The sequence below is a fragment of the Phragmites australis genome, chromosome 7, assembly GCF_958298935.1.
Source record: "Phragmites australis chromosome 7, lpPhrAust1.1, whole genome shotgun sequence".
Taxonomy (NCBI): domain Eukaryota; kingdom Viridiplantae; phylum Streptophyta; class Magnoliopsida; order Poales; family Poaceae; genus Phragmites; species Phragmites australis.
In genome coordinates, this window is record NC_084927.1 from 38,168,342 (window position 1) to 38,188,038 (window position 19,697).

Below are 19,697 nucleotides of genomic sequence, written 5' to 3' on the forward strand. Positions count from 1 at the left end.
TGCCATGACTACATCCTTGATGAACTGCAGGTACAATAGTGTAGTCTATCAGAATTTCTGTTCACAGCGTCTGGTATCAAAATCAATAGCAGTACAGACTTATTTGCAGGTCCTTGCACCTGTCGCAGGCATTTTAGGGTTGTGTTCTTGAGAAGGATTCCCTTGGCATCATGTCAGTCAGGTCGCGCGAAGGTGCCAAATGATGATGTGCCATAGTCGCAGAGGCAACGGCTTTGGCCATCTTAAAAGGCTAACCACATGTGGGTTGTTTAAGGTACATGCAAGGGACAAACTGATGATGCCCAACTCCAGCCTTGAGCTCTGCTTTCTGCCTCTCAGCACTGGTCGGAGTAGTTGATGATGATGAGAGGCAGGGGCTTCTCAGCACTCTGCCGTCGTGCGCGTGGAAATCATAAGAAAACACATGGCTTTGTTGCGCATTGTCTCCCAACGGACGGCCTCACTGAGGGTTGGTTGGTTCTGCTTTTGCCGCATCCTCGTTTTTTTTCCCCTTCTTTTTTCCCCCTCGTGCAAGATCATTCATCTCTTTCGAGTGTGGCTATTGCGCTATATGCGTGCACCTGCTAGTTGACCTCAAAAGCTTAAAGCCCATGAAAAAAAGCTCACTGCCTCGCTTAAGAGATCTGCATAAAAAAATTATTGGAAAAAAATTAAATCCTAAAGAAGAAGAATGGAAAGATTGAACCCCATTCTCTAGTCATTGGATCTGAGTTCCTTCCTGGAATCCTGCTCCAGAATTTGTGGTGGCCATTCAAATCCACTTTGGATTGAGCCCAGCAAATGGACGAAGCCCAGATGCATCCTGTGGCTGTAAAACAAAGAGGTAGCGGTCAGCAACAGCATGCCAATTGGAGATTCGGTGGCAAGATTTGATGCTCTCGTTTTTTTCTCTCTCTTGCTATCATCATCTTTCTTGTAGCTGTCCGATCAGTAGATAGCAGACAAGGAAGGAATAGTATATACTACTGTGGAAACCTTTTTCATATTATTGCATCTGATCATTTACCATTGCCCTGAAAGCTGTGATTAACAAACAGGAAGTGTTCATCATTGATCTGGGAAAAGGAACACAGTACTTTAGCAGTCCTCCTTACTGGTCCTTGCCTACGAATGCAACCAGGAGATATAAACAGAGTAAGGATAGCAACCTATAGACCTATTTGCCTCTTGTAAATCTGCATTTCTGCATGTTTCAGAACAGTGGATCTGTTAGCAAGAGGCAACAGCGCATCTTTTCTGTCCCAAACTTTACTGCAAACAGGTTTGGTACAGTCAAAACTGAAATTTCTTTGTGAAGCATATAAAACTACATTTCCATCGATCCTCGTTTTCAACAGAGCAAATTTCAATTGTACTGTTAAAGAGATGAGACTGTTTGAGGTAAATGTGCGCAATTTTACTCACACTTTTAACCTACGATTTGGCAGATTGCAGAGAATGCATATCAGATAGGTATCCCAAATTTTACACCGTCTAAAATCAATATACGAAAGTGAATCATATGCATGGGACGAGATGACTATATCCTATCCTGCAGCATGCAGTGTTGAATACACCATGGAAAGCTGCTGCATAGCATCCCACATCTGAGAAAAGTAGAACAAAATAAAAAAAAAAAGCATCTGAGATGTGTTTTTGCATGATCTAACTGCCACTAATACTATTGAAAAAGTGCAGCATACAGGCTTCCAGCTACAGTCATCTGAGCATGCATGTCGTCTGCAGCATCCTGCACTACACAGGTATGCAATGGCATCAGTCTTGCCACCGACCAGCTAGTACAGTTTTGATATTTGGTACCTAATTGCCACCTATCATTCAGTAAATGTAACCCCAAGATAAACTGTGCTGTGATTTCAGAGGCAATTAATATGCTTCTTACTGAAGATATCATCCGAGTAAAACTGAATGATCTCCTCCTGGCCATGACCTCAGGCATGGAGCTCTGCAGGATTAGCCGATCCGTCGCATTCAGGACAACGCCGTGGTTTTCTCTTGTCGCTAACTTGATGTTGTGCAATGCAAGTTTATGCAAGCATCAATTATTTCAGCTCTTCTTCTGTATAAGATCCTAGAAAAGATTTTGCTGCCTCAATTACTGCATGAAAAAAGGAAGGACAACCTCACTGCCTCCCAGAATGGTGTGATTTCTGGCTGAGGACATGAGCCAATGTCATGTTGCATCGGTTGTAGAATGTTTGGAAATATTTCATACCAAAGGTGATCCTTGCAGATCTAATTACTTGGGTGTTACTACTACATACCAGTTACTTACTTGGAAGAAAATACTGGAGGGTGGCGTTATGAATATGTCACAAGTTTCTTGGTTGAGATGGAGTGGATCCTGTGCTTGCTTGCCACATCTGAATGGAGACATCACTGATTCAGAAGACATCACTGATCAGTGAGATAGTCCACTGCTACATCTGATCTGAATATGAGGATAAGGCCACCACAGGAGGAGGAAAGAATGGGAAAGAGAAACCTTAGAGGTGAGGGCTACAAATTCGTCTCATGGTTAGCCAAACTTGCACAAATGCTCCAAAATTCTGTCGCCACTTCTCTGTTTTACTCAACATTCAGAGAACTGGCATAGCACTCCAGCAGAGCAGTTTTAGAAGAAATTCAACAAGTGGTCGCCACCACAGATGCAAAAGAAGAACTGAAAGATCAAGAAGGCATTTATTTCTGATCTCATATCTTTGCTTTCATGTGGTATTGCCATTCGTGTTAGTTAAACCCCGGAGGAAGTAATTCTTATAGCATGTCTAGGAGACACTTAAAATTGGTTTCCGATATCCTCATATAGGAAGGCATCCAAAAATAATTTCTTCCTAAAATCTTCCTCCCTCCAACAGATATCTAATTTATGACTCCCTATATTCTAAAATTTATCCACGTATGCAACTTCCAACCGCTCCTCGATCGATCGTACGTGCGTACGCGCCTTCTCCTACTCTGCCCCCGCCCCTGCACAGGCGCTGGCCGATCCTGCACAGGCGATCCTGCACGGGCGCTTTCTCTCTATCTCTCTCATGTTTCACTGTCAGACTCCGTCCGCCGGAATTGAGCCGTGGTTGCCGGACCCGCCGCGGTCAAATCGGCGAGAGCGAGGAGCCTTCAATTCTGCAGGCTTGGTTTCGACTGAGGAGATGGAGGCGCTGTCCACCAAGGGGCAGCCTCCCGTTTGTCCCCCCCCCCCCCCCACCCCCCTTTTTTTTAAACAAACGGCATCGAACATTGCCTGTTTATATTGATATAATAGAAAAAAAATATAAGAGTATAGTCCTAAGAGATTATAATCAGAAAAAAAAAAGCAACAACGTTTGTTTCCGTTTCTCGATTTGTATGATTACTCCGTGAGTGCTGTTCCGTGAGATCTCAACTTCTCTGAGGCTTGTTGTTCATAAATTCCATAGAAAAAGTTGCTCTGTTTTGCGGTGAGTCGTCGTAATATTTTTTTAGGAGGTCTTAATTTTATCGTCATCAGATGATGATAATAAATTTATTGTGGCTACAGCACATATAGCACACAATCAATATCAGCTTGATAATAAACCACATCATGACGGATTTGTCCTTAGGCATCAAGTAGTTTATCCAAATAGAGAAGCAGGGCATTTGAGACTGTATCAAGACTATTTCTTATATGATCCTACGTACGACTCTATTTTGTTCAGGCGTAGTTTTGTATTTAGTACATATATTTTATTTATCTTTATTGTAAATCGTGATATGCATGGCTCATTCTTATCATATCCGTAATTTTAGAATGAGACGTTCTTTGTTTTTACGTATAATGTATGCTGTAGAAGAATATGATGACTACTTTATGCAGAAAAAAAATGCAGTTAGTACACTTAGGTTAAGTTGTTTGCAAAATATTACCGTATCATTCCGTATGCTAACTTACGGAGTAGCGGCGGATGCTACGAATGATTATATTTGTATCGAAGAAAGTATGCTATAGATAGTTTAAAAAGACTTATCAAATCTATTATTGAAATATTTAGAGACGAGTATTTGAAAGTATCAAATGAGAATGATACTGCTAGATGCTCTTAGTGGTTCAAATTTCATAGCTACCTGACAGTTACACTTTCTTCTTTGTCCTCATCAGATTGAGAGAACTGGAGATGTTCGAATTTCAGGTCCTACGATTACTTTTGGCTAATTATGCTTGATTGAACCGATATCTTGGTCACTCAAAAGGAAAGCACTGATCTGTAAAACCTTTTTTTTCCCCAGGGACAGGGAGAAGCTAGAAAGCATCTTGACTGGGTTAGAGCAGCGAGGTAGCTTGAGACATAACAGATGAGCTAGGATCTTACATAATGTTTGAGAGACCTCCTGGTGTGATGCTGGACTCGAACTCTAGTTCTTATAAAAGAAAAATACTTCTCGTTACGTGTTTTTTTAGTCGTAATATGTTGTTCAGTGATAACGTACGAGTTGTAACTGATTTTTAAAAACTTTTTTTTATCTTAATACAATGCCTTAAGAATGTCACGCCCTTTGCGTCAAGTTTTTTTCTTAGATAAGGTCAGGTCACACTCACACCGCTCTGCAAGTTCGCCGTATAATTCTCAAGCAACCAGGAGAGGTACACAAGGAAAGTACAGTTTTTGAGGAACACCCTTGCATGCCCCCATCTTCCTTAGTCGCAACTACCATGCGATCCATAGAATCATCATATAATATAGAGGAGCTTGCAGTTGCAGACAACTTGCTCACCGTCGGCGTCGTGTGAGTTTTCTGGATCTCTGATGTGCGCACGCACGAGGAGACTAAAAAAACAGAGAATTTTCGATTGTTGTGTGATCCTAGCAAGCGTGTTGCGCAGGATTCGAAGTTCGGAGGGAAGCGACGTCGCTCTTTCTCCTTGTATTGTTGGTAAGGAGCAATGGACTAGATTATATCTCATGCTAACAGCAATGCATCAGGAGAACAAAGTATCACTATCTAATGATCTAGACTACGTATTTGATTAATCTGGAAATGAGTGACGCGACAGAGTTGACAAAGATCTTCAACCAATCACCTGCTACGTTTAATCAGGAATAGCGTAATGCCCAAACCACCGACAAGACCACGCCCTGGCACTGCCAACTTCCCATCATGCTGATTCAATTCAAGTGAAGAACGCTGATCGTACGGCCATGGTTGCAAATAATGATTTTTTAAAATTTTTTACTAAGATAATAGATTAAGAAGCACTGTGTAGCTCAATATCGTCATATAAAGCAGCCAGCAAGCAAGACATAACACGCGGTAAGGCAAATATATTCTAATTTTGGTTTGGCTGCCTACAGCTGACGCACGATTTTGACATTTGATCAAAACGTATACGAATCGAGCCAATGCGTGTATATGATTCGGTAACATAATTTTTATTTCTTCTTCTAATTTTATGTATTTTATAACCAAATGACACTAACCTCATAAAAAACTAAAGAGAGTAATTTTTAATCAAAGATTATCATGATAAAATATTATAACAAGACTAGTCACACTGTTAACGTGAGTGACCTTACTAGTTAGCCTAACACAACATTCATGAGAAGCACGAAATTCACACTTGCCCATATAGGTGATCCTGACAAAAATGAGTGGGGCGTCCCCTGAGATTTCATTAAGAGGATATCGCGTCTCGAACTTAGATCGACTCAGTGAAACTATATTTAATTGATCGTTAGTACCGTAAGAGGTTTGGTAAGCAAACTTGTAATCTGTGTCTCCTAATTAACACCGTATGAGTTGAAGTCGAATGGAGCCTGAATGACCAAGGCCTGAATAGCGTTGGAGGACAAGGGTAGATTGGACGGCTCTTAAAGTAAAGTTACGGTGACTTAAAAAAAAAGTAAGTCGGAGGATCTCCAACTCAGACACAAGCTGAAATGCTGAATGCAATGCCTGGCACGCGCACGCACCATCTTCCTTCCTACCCGCCCACGTCTTTAAAATGAAGCCACTCCCAACCTCTCAATGCCACCTCGTCTTCACACTCTCGCCTTACTTCTTCTCCAGCTAACTAAGAGACCTCGATCACAAGAACCATGGTCAAGAAGAAGCTTGCGCTCACCTCCCTCTTCCTCAACAGCAGCGAGACAAGCCTGTGCCCTTCCTCCTCTTCTTCCATGTCCGCCGCCTCCTTCAGCACGGCGGCCTCGTGGCAGTGGCCGCCCTGCACGCAGGCAAGGACGCTCTCCTTCCGGGGCGACAGCAGCGCGGAGATCGTGTCGATGCGCCACCACAACCAGAAGCAGGATGAGGAGTACAAGACGAGCATGAACCCGGCCTACGTCCCCGACTCGGCCGAGTACTGCTCCTGCAGCCTCTCCGACTCCTCCGCGAGCCTCTCCACGGCATCGGAGCCCGCCGCCGTCGCGGACGAGGACGAGGTGATCATCCGCGGCCTCCGGTCGAGCAACAGGCTCATCTTCGAGCCCGACTCCACGAGCTCCATCGTGAACGTGAAGGCGGCCACCGCGGCAGCGTTCGACGGGGCCACGGCGCTGGCCATCGACTCAGCCGACCCGTATGGCGACTTCCGGCGGTCCATGGAGGAGATGGTGCTGAGCCACGGCGTCAACGACTGGGGCTGGCTCGAGGAGATGCTGGGATGGTACCTCAGCGCCAACGGCAAGAAGACGCACGGCCTCATTGTGGGCGCGTTCGTGGACTTGCTAGTGGCGCTCGCCTCTGCTCCCTCCCCTGCCTGCTCGTCCAGCTTCATCGCTCGTCAGGCCGTCAAGAAAGGCAAACACCAAACGGAGTGCTGAGTTTTAGCCGGGATAATGCATGCATGCAACTGCTTAATTAGTACAAAGACTTGTGTCATGACAACATCAAATGGTACTTGTAAAATTAATCAATGTTACGGCATGTAGTGCAGTGGCCTATCTGTCAAGTTGAATTAATCTAATCGTGCATGGTACTGAAGATATGTAGCTGTTGGCTGTTGTATGAATTTATACTGCGAGCGGAGGATGAGAGCGAGTTTGATTTGGTCGTCATTGTCAATGTGCTACTCTGAAGTGATCATGTGGCTGCAGGTCGTTAGCCATCGTTCTCTCTCATGATCTTTTTGTATGTTGCTTGATTACATCGTGACCGGCCATGGCAGGGTCCTTTTCAGTTTGTTGGAAAGGAAATTGCACTCGAAGCCTGCCTCTCCTTGCTGCGGCCTGCGGGGCGTCGTCCTTGAAGAGTCAGGCAGTCGTACTACTTGTCAGTTACAGTACTATATATCTGACCATCATTTCCTGACGCTGCCAAGCTGGTTTCAAGTCCTCCATGTGCTGGGAAACATGAAGAAACAACATTGTTCGACTTTACATTCAGTCCTTTTTCCCTAAAAGAACGCAGACCGCATTCCAATGCTCTCGTCAAAAGGTACCGTAAGAACTAAGATGAAGCAAAAGTTAAATCTGAAAAGCCAAGACGATAACTTATCCCCACAGTTGCAGGTTTCCAACTTGCACTTGCACCACAATCCGCGGGGAGCGAACAAATCGAAATTCCGAGTTTAAAACACTCATCAACTTTGGCCATATCTGTTTAAGTGACAAAGCAAAACATTACTAAACGACGTACTGAGATTACGACGCTGATGATGTCTGGTGGAAGCAAAACTTTGTGTGGCAATGGTGTCAGGTGAAATGCCATGGAATTCTTGTTCATGGCAAATAATACTAAGATTTGCCTTCTGCTCGGTTACTTTTCAGTAGTATATAGCCTGTCAATCGAATCAAAATTTTGCGCAATTCGATGAGCAAAACATCGACACTTCTTATGCCAATTATTGGAAGCCAACATGCATGCAATCAGTGCCAATACTTGGCTTGACATGACCCATTCGACACCAACCAATAAACCAAATCCAATTGAAATGTGTACGAGATCTCTGCAGTTTTTTTTTGCCACCACATACGAACTGAAACTGTGACCCCATCACCCACAACTTTTGTCTTCGCAAAGGATATCCTCTTCTGACGAGCGTGCACATTTCCATTTGGACGGCACACAAAAATTGGGCATAAGAAATGAATTTGTTCACATGTGGGCGGGCGCAGAGGCACCAATCTACGCCACTGTTTGGTGACCTCAACCAACAGCCTAGCTAGCCAAATAGTGTTCGCCCCAGACCAACATTGATCAGAAGCAGAAGCAGTGGCCCTTATCCGCACAACTCCGTTTGAAACTTCAAACAGGCTGATCTTCTTCAGTCTGCACAGCAGCAGCATGCATGATCTCAACTCCAGACGGTCCGTGGATGTAAACTTGTCGCTGATTGGTCCCTGAACTGTTTCTTTTTTTCTTTTCTTTTTTAAGATGAACTCCAAGCTGAAGTTGATCTCAAACGCGCTCCAGTCTTGGGCAGAAGCCGATGTCCTTAGTGGAGCACCAATGACAGCCAATGCTACCATCTGATCGACTAGAGTCTTAGGCAGAATCTAATGTGCTTCCTAGCTAGTCATAGAGCGTGCTGAGTACTGGGCAGGACGCTGATAATGCCCCGCGAAGAGGACCGGACACCGCGTCTTTTCCCTACTATACGTCTGTGCTGTGCTGCGCCTTTTTGGTGTGATTCCAGGAGGGAATCACGAGGGTGATGAGATCGCAATGCACGCATCCATCTCCAAACAAAAAGACACGAATATGCAATACTAGCATATACCACAATACCAGGCAATGCTGGCCAAGAGGAGACAAAAACAGTCACCAGAATGCTGTTTGTTTGAGAAACAATGATCTATACCTCGGTTCAATGGAAACCATGCTGGAATATTGATCCATAATCTACCACACTGACAACCAAAAGATCTTTTTTCTCGAATATGCAAGAGAGCTATACATCTTTGTATTAAAAAAAAAGTAAATGTTGATAAACTTGTGTTCGATATTTTTGTTTAGCTTCAGTCTTTAGCAAGTGTGCTGCGTCAGTTATTTGCTTTAGTCAGAGCACAACCGAGCCTGTTCAGTTGTGCGCGTCTTCAGGAGCCTGAGGCGTGCTCGTTCACGCCATGGCGTTAGTGACTGCGTCGCGCGCGGCATGACCTGATCGTGCGGCACGCGCACGAAGCAGTGGGTGGTGACGCGCGCGTAGCGGGCGGCCTCACCGGCCGTCTTTTCTGTCATATAAGTATGGAATGAAAAAACAGAAAATGAAGCAACGTTTGCACGCTGCATCAAAACACTCTCTTCGTTCTTGTTTCTCTCAGTTCCCTGAGCTCCGGCGAATCTCGCGATCCAGAGCTCGGCTGACAGTAAATTACAAGAGTTTAAAATAACAACCCTCGTAGGATCATAATAGTGACCTAAACCGACATGAGATTATCATAATAGTGGCCTAAACCGACATAAGATTATGACCCTCGTAGGATCATAATAGTGGTCTAAACCAACATGGAGTTTAAAACACCATGCTGGAATGTTGATACATAATCTACCACACTGACAACCAAAGGATCAAACGTTAGCAATCAGAATTAATGCTTCTGCACCCGTCGCATTGCCGTTTTAGAGAATATATGTTGAGAAGTTTCAAAGAAAACGAAGAAGACTGAAGAGAGTGAGAGACCTCTGTAGAGCGATCGTTGTTCAGAAGAAGCACGCGTGCAGGCGCCTCTCGATAGTGGTTCCTCAGAGGCCCGGAGGGTCGGTAAACCACACGACGACCACGGCCGTTCCCGGCTTGACGGCGGCACAGATCCCAGAAAAAGCTCGTGTATACGGGGAGTGAGTCGCAGAAGCAGCCTACGTTGATCCTGCTAAATTTCAGAAGGTGATGTGATCTGTAGAGGGAGAAAGGAAAAGTACAAGCAACTTCCTTGGGTGGTCGGTAAATGAAGTTATGAAACAATGACCACCCCGCAATAAAGATAATCCTCATTCGATGGTGGCACGAACGTTCAACAATCGAGAGAAAAATCATGGATGATTAGGATGGAGCTCCGTATGGTCCTGCAAAATTTCAGAGTCTAATTTTGTCTCTACAGGTAGCACTGAAAAGGCGTACGAGTCTAATTTTGTCTCCACAGGTAGAACTGCAAAATTGCTGAGCTGCGCGCACAGAGGCGTAGGGCACCGATCTCTTGATTACGCACCAGCCACGACCACGAGCCCCTCGTCGCCGGCGGCACAGTTGCCAGTGGGCACGTCCATCTGGCTCATCTTGACCATGGACCTTGCGAACTGGCTGGCCGAAGAAGCACGCGGCCATGCGCTTGGCGGTTGATGAGGCCCTGGTCGGATTCCAAGAGCCCCTGCTTAATTGTAATTGGGGTCAGGTCGAACCGTCCAAGTGTTTATCACTTGGCGTTGGGTCCAGGCCCGATGGATTGTGTCGTCGGCGTTGGGCGGGATAAGGTGTTGGCGCGAGATTTTGCAAACCGTGTAACACACAAAACGTGGTGCTTTACGAGTCCGTAAGATTTTCGGACTATAATGATGTAGAATAGATGCTTTACGAGCAAAACAACAAAGAATCAGCGTGGAACATTTCGGCTAGCCCTAGGTGCTAGCAGCGACAGTTAATTTTGTTAGAATATGTGTATATATTAGGTTACAGATAGATTTGAGTTATAATTGGGTGGGACTAGAATTAGAATTGTAATCGAACTTTTAATTTCAGGTCTTTAAATAGAAGGCATCACCGTTGTAACCAATGGCAAGACTGAAACAGTTAGTGAGGAGCACCTGTAGTCATGCACCGAAGATGTAGGCAACTTGATCGAACCTCGTTAAAAAACATTGTGTCTTGTGTGTTAATTTTATACTTAACTTGATAATCCTAATAATACTTCCGTTAAATTCCTAACAACTCTAACCTCGATGGTGAGGACAGAAAAAGAAAAGGACTGCCAACGCAAAGATCAAACATGATCGTCTGTACTAGAGTACTCCCTGATTAATCAAACTAGAGTACCTGGCAAATCAATCACCGGCAGCTTTGCTTAAAGTTCCCAAACAAGTGTTAAATGTACAGACAGATCGTAGAGTAAGCTCAGAGGCTAACATCAACTTGGCATTGTCGACTCATAGGCTCATAGCCTCATAGGCACTGATCAGAACCAGGACTGCTCCTTTTGAATGGGCTTCAGCAACTTTGTCGGATGACAGTCGCGCCACCGTATACATCAAAACTTTGCAGCTTTACACGTAACAATCTAAACTATCTAACTGGAATATCAGTAAAGGGCTACAGGAATAATACTTACTTTGATACATGTTTCTGTGACAGATAAAATTTGAGAAATACTACCTACGGAGGAAGGCAATATAGTCACAAAGGTTAAACAAAGGATTTCGTTCACGACTAACATGCATTTTCATATACTAGGTGGCTAGGCATTCCTTTTGATTGCCAACCATATTCTTGGCCAAATTTTCAAAGATGTAATACGTGCACATCAGGTCAGCAATGGCAGCATTCAGGTCCTTTTGTCATAACCAGCAAACCAAATAAAATAAAAATATACCTAGCTCTCGTGGATTCAAACCGCACAAATACCGTAAGAAAATTCACCAGATCTCCTTGAGCCCCCAAGCCTGTGATCAACTCATACAGCGGCTCACAAGAAAGATGCGGACCTAAGCCTTCTTCGATGATTTCTTGTGGGGTTTCTTCTGGGGCTCAAGCTTATTCGATTTAGAAGACATATCTTTGTCTTTCCTTCTTTGCTTTTCCTTCTTCACCTTGTACATTGTAATTGCCTGGTTACACAATTATTGACAGCAGCTGTTAGCTCAATCAAGCAAGCAGCACTACTATGAAGGTGAGCAAAGCACAATTTAATGTACAATGTATCCCGGAGCTTGCCTTGCTGACATCAATCTGTTCCTCGGAGCTTTTGGCAAGTAAAGAGTTTATGATTTTGTCATTTTGCTGTTTCTCCAGGTTGTCCATTCCTTTCCCTTCAACAACAGGGAGGAACTGCAGAAACGACACAATTCAACTAGTGCACAATATCAGCCTACGAAGGCGCAGAGACTCAAAGAAAGCAAAGCGTTCAGATATAAAAACCTTTCTATGTTTGCCAGGGTGCTTTGGAGGTTTCTCGCCAGGCAACTTTTCGTCAAACTTCCCACCACTTGCTGTTGCTGATGAAGCTATTCCAGCAACATCCTCAAGATCCTCTTTTCTAGATTTTTTCGGAAGATCAGCTTTAGTTTCTGTGACAGGGCTGTTGCAGCAAGCTGTATATGACTGCAGATAAAAAGAAATTGGAGAGCGGTTAGATGGAACGTTTGACCTGATAATGTACTGTGCTGAATAGTTCTACAAGGTTCCTTACTAATACAAAAAGTAATTCATAGTATAGGGGGAAAACACATTTGTTACTAGTGAATGTGAAGGATAACCACCTTGGCAAAGCACCAACTTTTGCAGCTCTCTTTAAGTTCTGTAGTCTGTTCTTTTCTCGCTTTTCGATTCGCTTCTTCTTCTCATCCCTTCTTTGAGCAAAAGGATCAACAGCAGGTTCTGTAATAAACGAATCATCGATTAAAAGGGTATCAGGCTGACAAGCCAGGTTTAGTTTACATGCATTTCTGAATGAGTATCATTGATAACGATGATTTGTCAGGTCTAGTCAGTCTTAAACTAAAAAAGCAACTACTTATCTAAGATGAATGACGGTAAAACATCGCATATAAAAAATGCTGGACTAAGCCAGTGTACATAAGCAGAAGCGAGTTGGTTGTTAAGAAATTACTATGTAGCATATGATAACTGCAATAGGCTATTGGATGCGGGGAACAGGCGAACAACAAATGCTGGATGGGGGGATAACAATCTATTATATTTATTTGAGTGTTAAAATGAGCCACCATATTTGCTCTAAGGTTACAAAATTATCACATTAATCAAAAAAGAAAATAATCTATACCACTCATTGTTATAAATATCTACGGTCTATATTAAACCAAAGAATACAAACCAAATATGATTAATTAATAGTTAAATTCGAAATTAAAAATTATAAAAAATTACCATCCGATTTTCCTACGGTTTGGGAAGCAAAATATCTAAATAAAGAATCTAAATAAAATAAAATTAATAATAAAGAGACCAAATAAAAAAAGATCCATACCAAATAGTCTTAGAAAAAAATTAATTATTAGAAAAATCAAATATCTAAATAAAAGAGTCTATGTAAAATACAATTAATCAATAGCTAAAATTCATAATGAAAAATAATGAAAAAATTTAAAATTCTTCCTAAGATAATAGATTAAGAAGTACTCAAGATCGTCTCATCAAATAGGCAATAAGTAAGAAACAATACGTAGGTAAGGTAAATATATTCTGATTTTGGTTAAACTGGCTACAGCTGACGTATGATTTTAGCAGTTGATTAAAACATATACGAATCAAACCAGTATATATATATAATACTCATAACACAAAATCAAAATTTTAGATTGTGGCATAGCCATAAGCCCGCTTTCAGGTTTGAGTTTGCTCGTCCCATTCACGCTTCTTCTTGTGCTTCGTGATCCCTGTAAGTAACATTCATTAATCCAACCAGAAGAGAGAAATGGACTTCCGGTAAGAACTTGTTCACGAAGCCAGCAACAATGGCATTTTGGGTTGATCAGTGGACTGTTTCTTGTCGCGTGCTTTGATTGCTTCTGGCAGAGCCAGTGTTTATTTAGCTTTTTACAAGCTGTTGTTTGTTCATAAACGTGTTTTTGAGAAAGCATATTCAGATTTATTTCTAACTTCTCAAAACTCTGTAATAGTAAAATTTATTTTTACTTTTCAGAAACTATGAAAAAAAAATCAAAAAAATAACCTTTTGACTTTTAGAAAGCAAAACTAACAGAAACCCAAACAAATCAGCGTTAATACTCGGACCTAAATCACTGGAGCACTACTCTGCAGCGATGTAAATGAGCATGTAATGTTTCTCGCTGTGTCGGCAGAGGACGTACATTCGGGCCGGTTATTGCTAAACCAAAATACTGTAATGCCGGCGTCGAGTACGGTGACTCTAATGTAGATTTGGACAACCTAAATTGGGAGGATGTTAAGCACTATCATATGCATGTCTCGGCCAAAAGACTCAGGGATTGGAGTGTCGCTTCACCCGGGAACATGATTTGAACTTGCGCTGCACGTGCAGAACTCCAGACTAGGGTAGTAACACAGCGATTGTGATCCCAATGGCTTCAGGGCTCTAATGGCCAATCTGTTTGGTGAGGGCATGTGGGACATCCAGGGGCATGTGTTGGTGAAAGTGCATAGAGATCCGACCTCTGATTGGCCAGGGAACGCCAATACCATCCGCGACAGCTCGCATGTCCGTGATGGCGACGATCGTAGCGGCGTATATCAGGCTTTGGCCAGGGTTAGAGGTTCGGTTAGGGATCACAAATGGCGTTCAAATAGGGGAAAGGAGGAGGGGAAGGGGCTGGTCTGGGCTCCTCACCTTGCTGCGATGATTGGTGAAGAAGGATTTACGGAGACTTTGGAATTCGGGCTCACATTCCTATGCACCGATGAAGATCTGGTTGAGCCCTTCGGGATCATGAGGTTCCATTAAATTTCTACATGGTGACGTGGGTGTCTTGGCTGGATCTTCACTGGATCATCTGGAACGCCATGGATTCTTTGCTTCATGCCCTGGACACGACCAGACACAAAGCAGCACGGACGGCGATATAGATCCCGATGTCGTCTGTCCTCCTCTGGACAAACTATATTGGGACATGGTGGGGGACAATCTGGGGCACATCTTGGCAAAAGATCAAGGTATTTGGCTAGACGGATCAACGGAAACACAGATGCCAACCGGCGATGACATGACTGTCTGCGATGGCGAACGGCGCCCGACAGGTCGGGGCGGAGGCTAGGGTTTGGTGGATGAGGGAAAAGGGCAGGGGAGGGTGTTCTGGTCCCTTTTTATGGGGCTAGGAACGTCGGGCTGGTGAGCCAAGGTGGGATCCAAGCCGGCCATGGTCCAGGCCCAAGTTGTGATCCGATTGCGCGACGCTAATTCGCAGGCCTATGTTTCGAGGATGATAACTCCACCTTCTGGATACCAAATTACGCATTTCTGGACTCTATCTTGTAGTACTCGAAAAGATCCACAACCTTGGTACTTATAGGAACTTCTGAAAACACCATCTTAATATCCACAAACGCGTCATAAGAAAAACTGTTTGAACTCATACCAATATATGCAGCACTGATTTTCGGGCTCATAACTCCTAGCTCCATTATTCAAATGGGGACTTTCCATATATGCAAATCAAAGTTCTCGATGAGACCTACCACTTTGGTATTGTCAAGATTTGCATTTTAGACCATCTTGAACTCCATATCTAAATGAGAAGACGAGCCTGACGACGAGAAGTAACTGACAGCCGACTTTAATTGCCATTATGGCCATTAGAAACATCTAGAGCAGCAGTTTTTGATATTGAATTGAGGAGAATAAAGATTAAATTGATGTGGGGGATTGAATGAAGAAATACTTAGGGAGAAAGGGGAGGGCAAGTGCCATGGAGATGGGCAGCTGGGCGGCCGTGGCTGCCACGCGAATGAACGACGTTGTTTGAAGGTGGATGGAAACGATTAGGTATATGCACATGTAAGCGAGCTGGTATTAGCACACATGTGGGCCGTCCTGCTAGCAATCCAACGTGATGCAAGGTTGATGACATGTTGCTGGTCTGGAGCCATAGGGTAGAGAGAAAAATATTGAGGAAAGACGGTGCAAGTTAGGTTGGATAAAAAGGAAGTGAGATGAAATTATCCACGAAGGATTTTTAAATGATATGGAAAAAATGAATCAAGAATTTATGCAACCTTAAAATTGCTTAACCTATTCTAATATTTTATAAATATATTTTTCATCACACAAAATAAATTCTTTTTAAACTCAAAAATTTTATTTGAAAAACTTTTAAATTCCAGAAAAAATATTATTTTATTATTTTAAAATACTCACAACCTAAAATCAAAATTTTAAGGTGTGACATAGCCATAAGTCCGCTTCCAGGTTTGAGTTTGCTAGTCCCATTCACGCTTCTTCTTGTGCTTCGTGATCCCTGTAAGTAACATTCATTAATCCAACCAGAAGAGAGAAATGGACTTCCGGCAAGAACTTGTTCACGAAGCCAGCAACAATGGCATTTTGGGTTGATCAGTGGACTGTTTCTTGTCGCTTGCTTTGATTGCTTCTGGCAGAGCTACTGTTTATTTAGCTTTTTACAAGCTGTTGTTTGTTCATAAACGTGTTTTTGGAGAAAGCACATTCAGATTTATTTCTAACTTCTCAAAACTCTATAATAGTAAAAATCTATTTTTACTTCTCAAAAACTATGACAAAAAAATAAACTATTTATTTAGCCTTTTGGCTTTTAAGAAGCAAAACTAAAAGAAACCCAAACAAATCAGCGTTAATACTCGGACCTAATTCACTGGAGCACTACTCTGCAGCGATGTAAATGAGCATGTAATGTTTCTCGCTGTGTCGGCAGAGGACGTACATTCGGGGCCGGTTATTCCTAAACCAAAATACTGTAATGCATAATATATAGTTTATAGAAAAGGGCCAGTAATGTCTTTTTGAAAATTATTAAACAAATACCGAATGAAGGTGGCTATAAAAAATAAAAGAAATACTGCATGAAGATGTACGAGAAAAAGTGCTGTTGCCTCCGTATCAGTATCAGTATTGTCCTGTTGCTGTTTTCGTATCTCCAACAAGACCAACCCATGCTACAGTTCTGGGCTCACCTTTTTGTTTCTACCTCATCCTTCTAGTGGGCCTCTCAATGATCGGCCGACTCAAACAGAAGGACCAAAAAGGAAGGAGCCTAAAAGGCCGAAACGAACAGACCGGCCCTTTTTTTTCTCTTCTTTCTCTCTTGATGAGGACATCAGGGCAACTCACAATGTTGAAAGGCCTTGAAATCTTTTGCAAATGTTAAGAGCAAAAAACTTGATGCGTGACCTTAAGCACATTGTAGTAATCAACCTGTACTGTAGTCAGATGCCGTCGACAAAAAACCAGATGCCGGCGGATCGAATTGGTCCTTCATCTATTCCTTTTTTCCGTTGCAACCACCCCCAGCTCCGCCTCCGGAGCTCTTCCTTACAACTTCATAACATGTATAATTCTCTTTGTCCACCTGCAGCAAAAAGTTGCAGCTTCGCAAGGCTTGCAGCAGTTGAAGCATGTCAAATTCTGAGCATGCTGACCTGGCCTGAATGCGGAAGCGACAATGGTTTTATGTCTGTTTGTTTGGATGACAAAGAAAAACGCAGACCAAGAAAGAAGCAAAAGAAGCGCGGTCATGGCCACTCTTGGATCCCATCGATTAACTGCAACTTCGTCGTCAAGGTTGGGGATAACAATCAACGCAGCCAGCCGGTTAGGTTATCTGAAAAAGTTTGTTTTTTTAGCAGAAAGGTTGCAAGCTTTTCGTGTGCAAGAAAGCTCACTCGACCTGTGAATTTCATATTGCGAAAGCTCATCCAGCAGCACCAGAAAGATTATGGCTCATTCCGCATGCGACCAATCCGAATTGCGAAAGCTCAACAGAATCTGAATAGATACATATACACAAAGTCACAGGAACAGCTAAAGCTCAACAGGATCGAAATGTATGTGCATGCCGCTAGCCGCTAGCTAGTAAGATACCCCCGGAAATCTGAAATCTAAAGCATCAAGAAATCGAAATCGAAACAAAAGAAAGAATCCATAGCAGATCCCGGTGCACCAATAAGCCAGATCTGAAATTCAGAACCAGACTTTGCAGTCGGTGGGCTGGAATGTGGCGCCGGTGTTGCTGCCTGGCGCCGGGATGGAAAGCGGGCAGGTGATCTTGGCCTTGGGTCCGCGGACCTTGAAGGCCCAGACCTTGACCCTGAGCTTGGCGTTGAGGTTGACATCGACGTTGAACTTGCCGTCGGACTGCTCTTTCCTGAAGTTGGCGGCGGTGACGTCGCCCTGGAGCGGCTGCTGGCCGTGGAACTCGGGGGTGAGCTTGGTGGACGCCTCGGTGCTCTGGTAGAAGGAGTCGAGCTGCGTGTATCCGAAGCGCTGGTCCTCGAAGAGCGCGAGGGACTCGACGCTGTCGTAGTAGAGTCCGACGCGCTTGTTGGGGTTGCGGACGGTCATGGCGACGGTGAGGTTGTAGGCGAGAGCGGAGTTGGGGGCGAGCGAGAACTGGGCGAGGGAGGCGGAGTCGACGGTGGCGGCGATCATGTGGGGGCGGAAGATGAGGTAGAAGATGAGGGCGAGGACGCCGACGGTGACGAGGAGGGAGATGAGGATGCTGCAGAGGCAGCTGAAGAGGCCGCACGCCAGGCACTTGCAGGGGCAGCACAGGCACGACACCGCGCGGCTCGCCGAACCCATCTCGCCGAACGGGATCCGAAGGGGATGGGTGCCTGCGGATTTGGGGAGGGAAGAGTGGATTGGATTGGATTGGATTTGGAGAGGCCGACCCGGGTGGGTGGGTGGTGATATGTAGGGGAGCCAGGAGCCTGGGAGGCGACGCGGTTGTGGAAGGGAAGCGCGTCGTGGAGTTGTGGGGTGGAGGACGACGACTCTTCTCCCTTCCTTTGCTTTGCTTGCTCGGGTCGGGGCGCTTTGGTCCTGCTCTGCTGCTGCTGGCCGCGGTTGGATTGGAATTTGGAACTGGTCGTGCTCGTGGGAGGGCGACGACGCAGCACATCACATGCACCCATCGGCCATCGCATCGCCCTGCTGACTTGTAGCCGTTGTGCAACGGTTTGACCGTTTCTCCTCAAAATACAACTTTTATTATTTTTATTTTTATAATATATTAATAATATATAATAAATATATACTATTGTATAAATCTACCCACACTATTTTTAAGTATCCAAATTTAATATATAAAAAATAATTTGTAACTAAAATTTAAAACAGCTTCGAATTTTCAACTAGCCAATACAATACTTTTTTGAGAGAGAGAGCACGCAGGTCAGCATCTACCTACACTATTTTTAAGTATCCAAATTTAATATATAAAAAATAATTTGTAACTAAAATTTAAAACAGCTTCAAATTTTCAACTAGCCAATACAATACTGTTTTAAAGAGAGAGAGCGCGCGCAGGTAAACATCCCTAGTCAATTCTACTCGCAAAAGAAAGGCAAAAATGTAAAACTTCACTCAAAAGTCACTTAGATTTGGAATTTAACTACTATAAGTTATTTTGTTGCAAAAAAAAAAAAAACCAAAAAATTTGGTTTTGTTGCAACCCCTTAAAAAAATTTAAAAAAAGTTATTAATTTTTTTTAAAAAAATTAGAGACAATTCTAAGATCTTCTGCGAATTTAGTTTTCAAAAATAATATCCTTTGCACCATATTTCATGGAGAGGAAGTTTAGAGAAAAAACGTTCAACTTATTTATTTTAACTTTGTCATGTCTACAATTATTTTTCCTACACAAATTATTGTTTAAGTAAACTAATAAAAGTGGTTTCACTAATTTTGGGGTGTTATAGATTAGTTATGAATTAATCTATCTGCAACATATTTACTCAATCTCGCATGTTAAAATAACTATTTCAAGAGTTTATGTATTTTTAGAAGACAGAGGATCATGTAAGAGACTTAAAAAAAATTGGTTTCATGATTTTTAGATTAGTAAATAATTAACTATGCTTTTAACTCGAATTAAT

At 43.2% G+C, this 19,697-nt stretch overlaps 2 protein-coding genes and 1 pseudogene across 2 annotated transcripts; 1 reads left to right on the forward strand and 2 right to left on the reverse strand.

The window, feature by feature from the left end:
- Positions 1 to 6,039: 6,039 nt before the first annotated feature.
- LOC133923717 (transcription repressor OFP13-like) lies at positions 6,040 to 6,961 on the forward strand. The gene has a single exon (XM_062368997.1). It carries the CDS (start codon positions 6,078 to 6,080, stop codon positions 6,801 to 6,803), a length of 726 nt encoding a protein of 241 aa, XP_062224981.1. The 5' UTR covers positions 6,040 to 6,077; the 3' UTR covers positions 6,804 to 6,961.
- A 3,916-nt stretch (positions 6,962 to 10,877) lies between these two features.
- On the reverse strand, positions 10,878 to 12,587 carry LOC133925299 (ribosome biogenesis regulatory protein homolog; annotated as a pseudogene).
- A 4,978-nt stretch (positions 12,588 to 17,565) lies between these two features.
- On the reverse strand, positions 17,566 to 18,504 carry LOC133925298 (NDR1/HIN1-like protein 2). The gene has a single exon (XM_062371215.1). It carries the CDS (start codon positions 18,399 to 18,401, stop codon positions 17,781 to 17,783), a length of 621 nt encoding a protein of 206 aa, XP_062227199.1. The 5' UTR covers positions 18,402 to 18,504; the 3' UTR covers positions 17,566 to 17,780.
- Between the last annotated feature and the right edge of the window lie 1,193 nt (positions 18,505 to 19,697).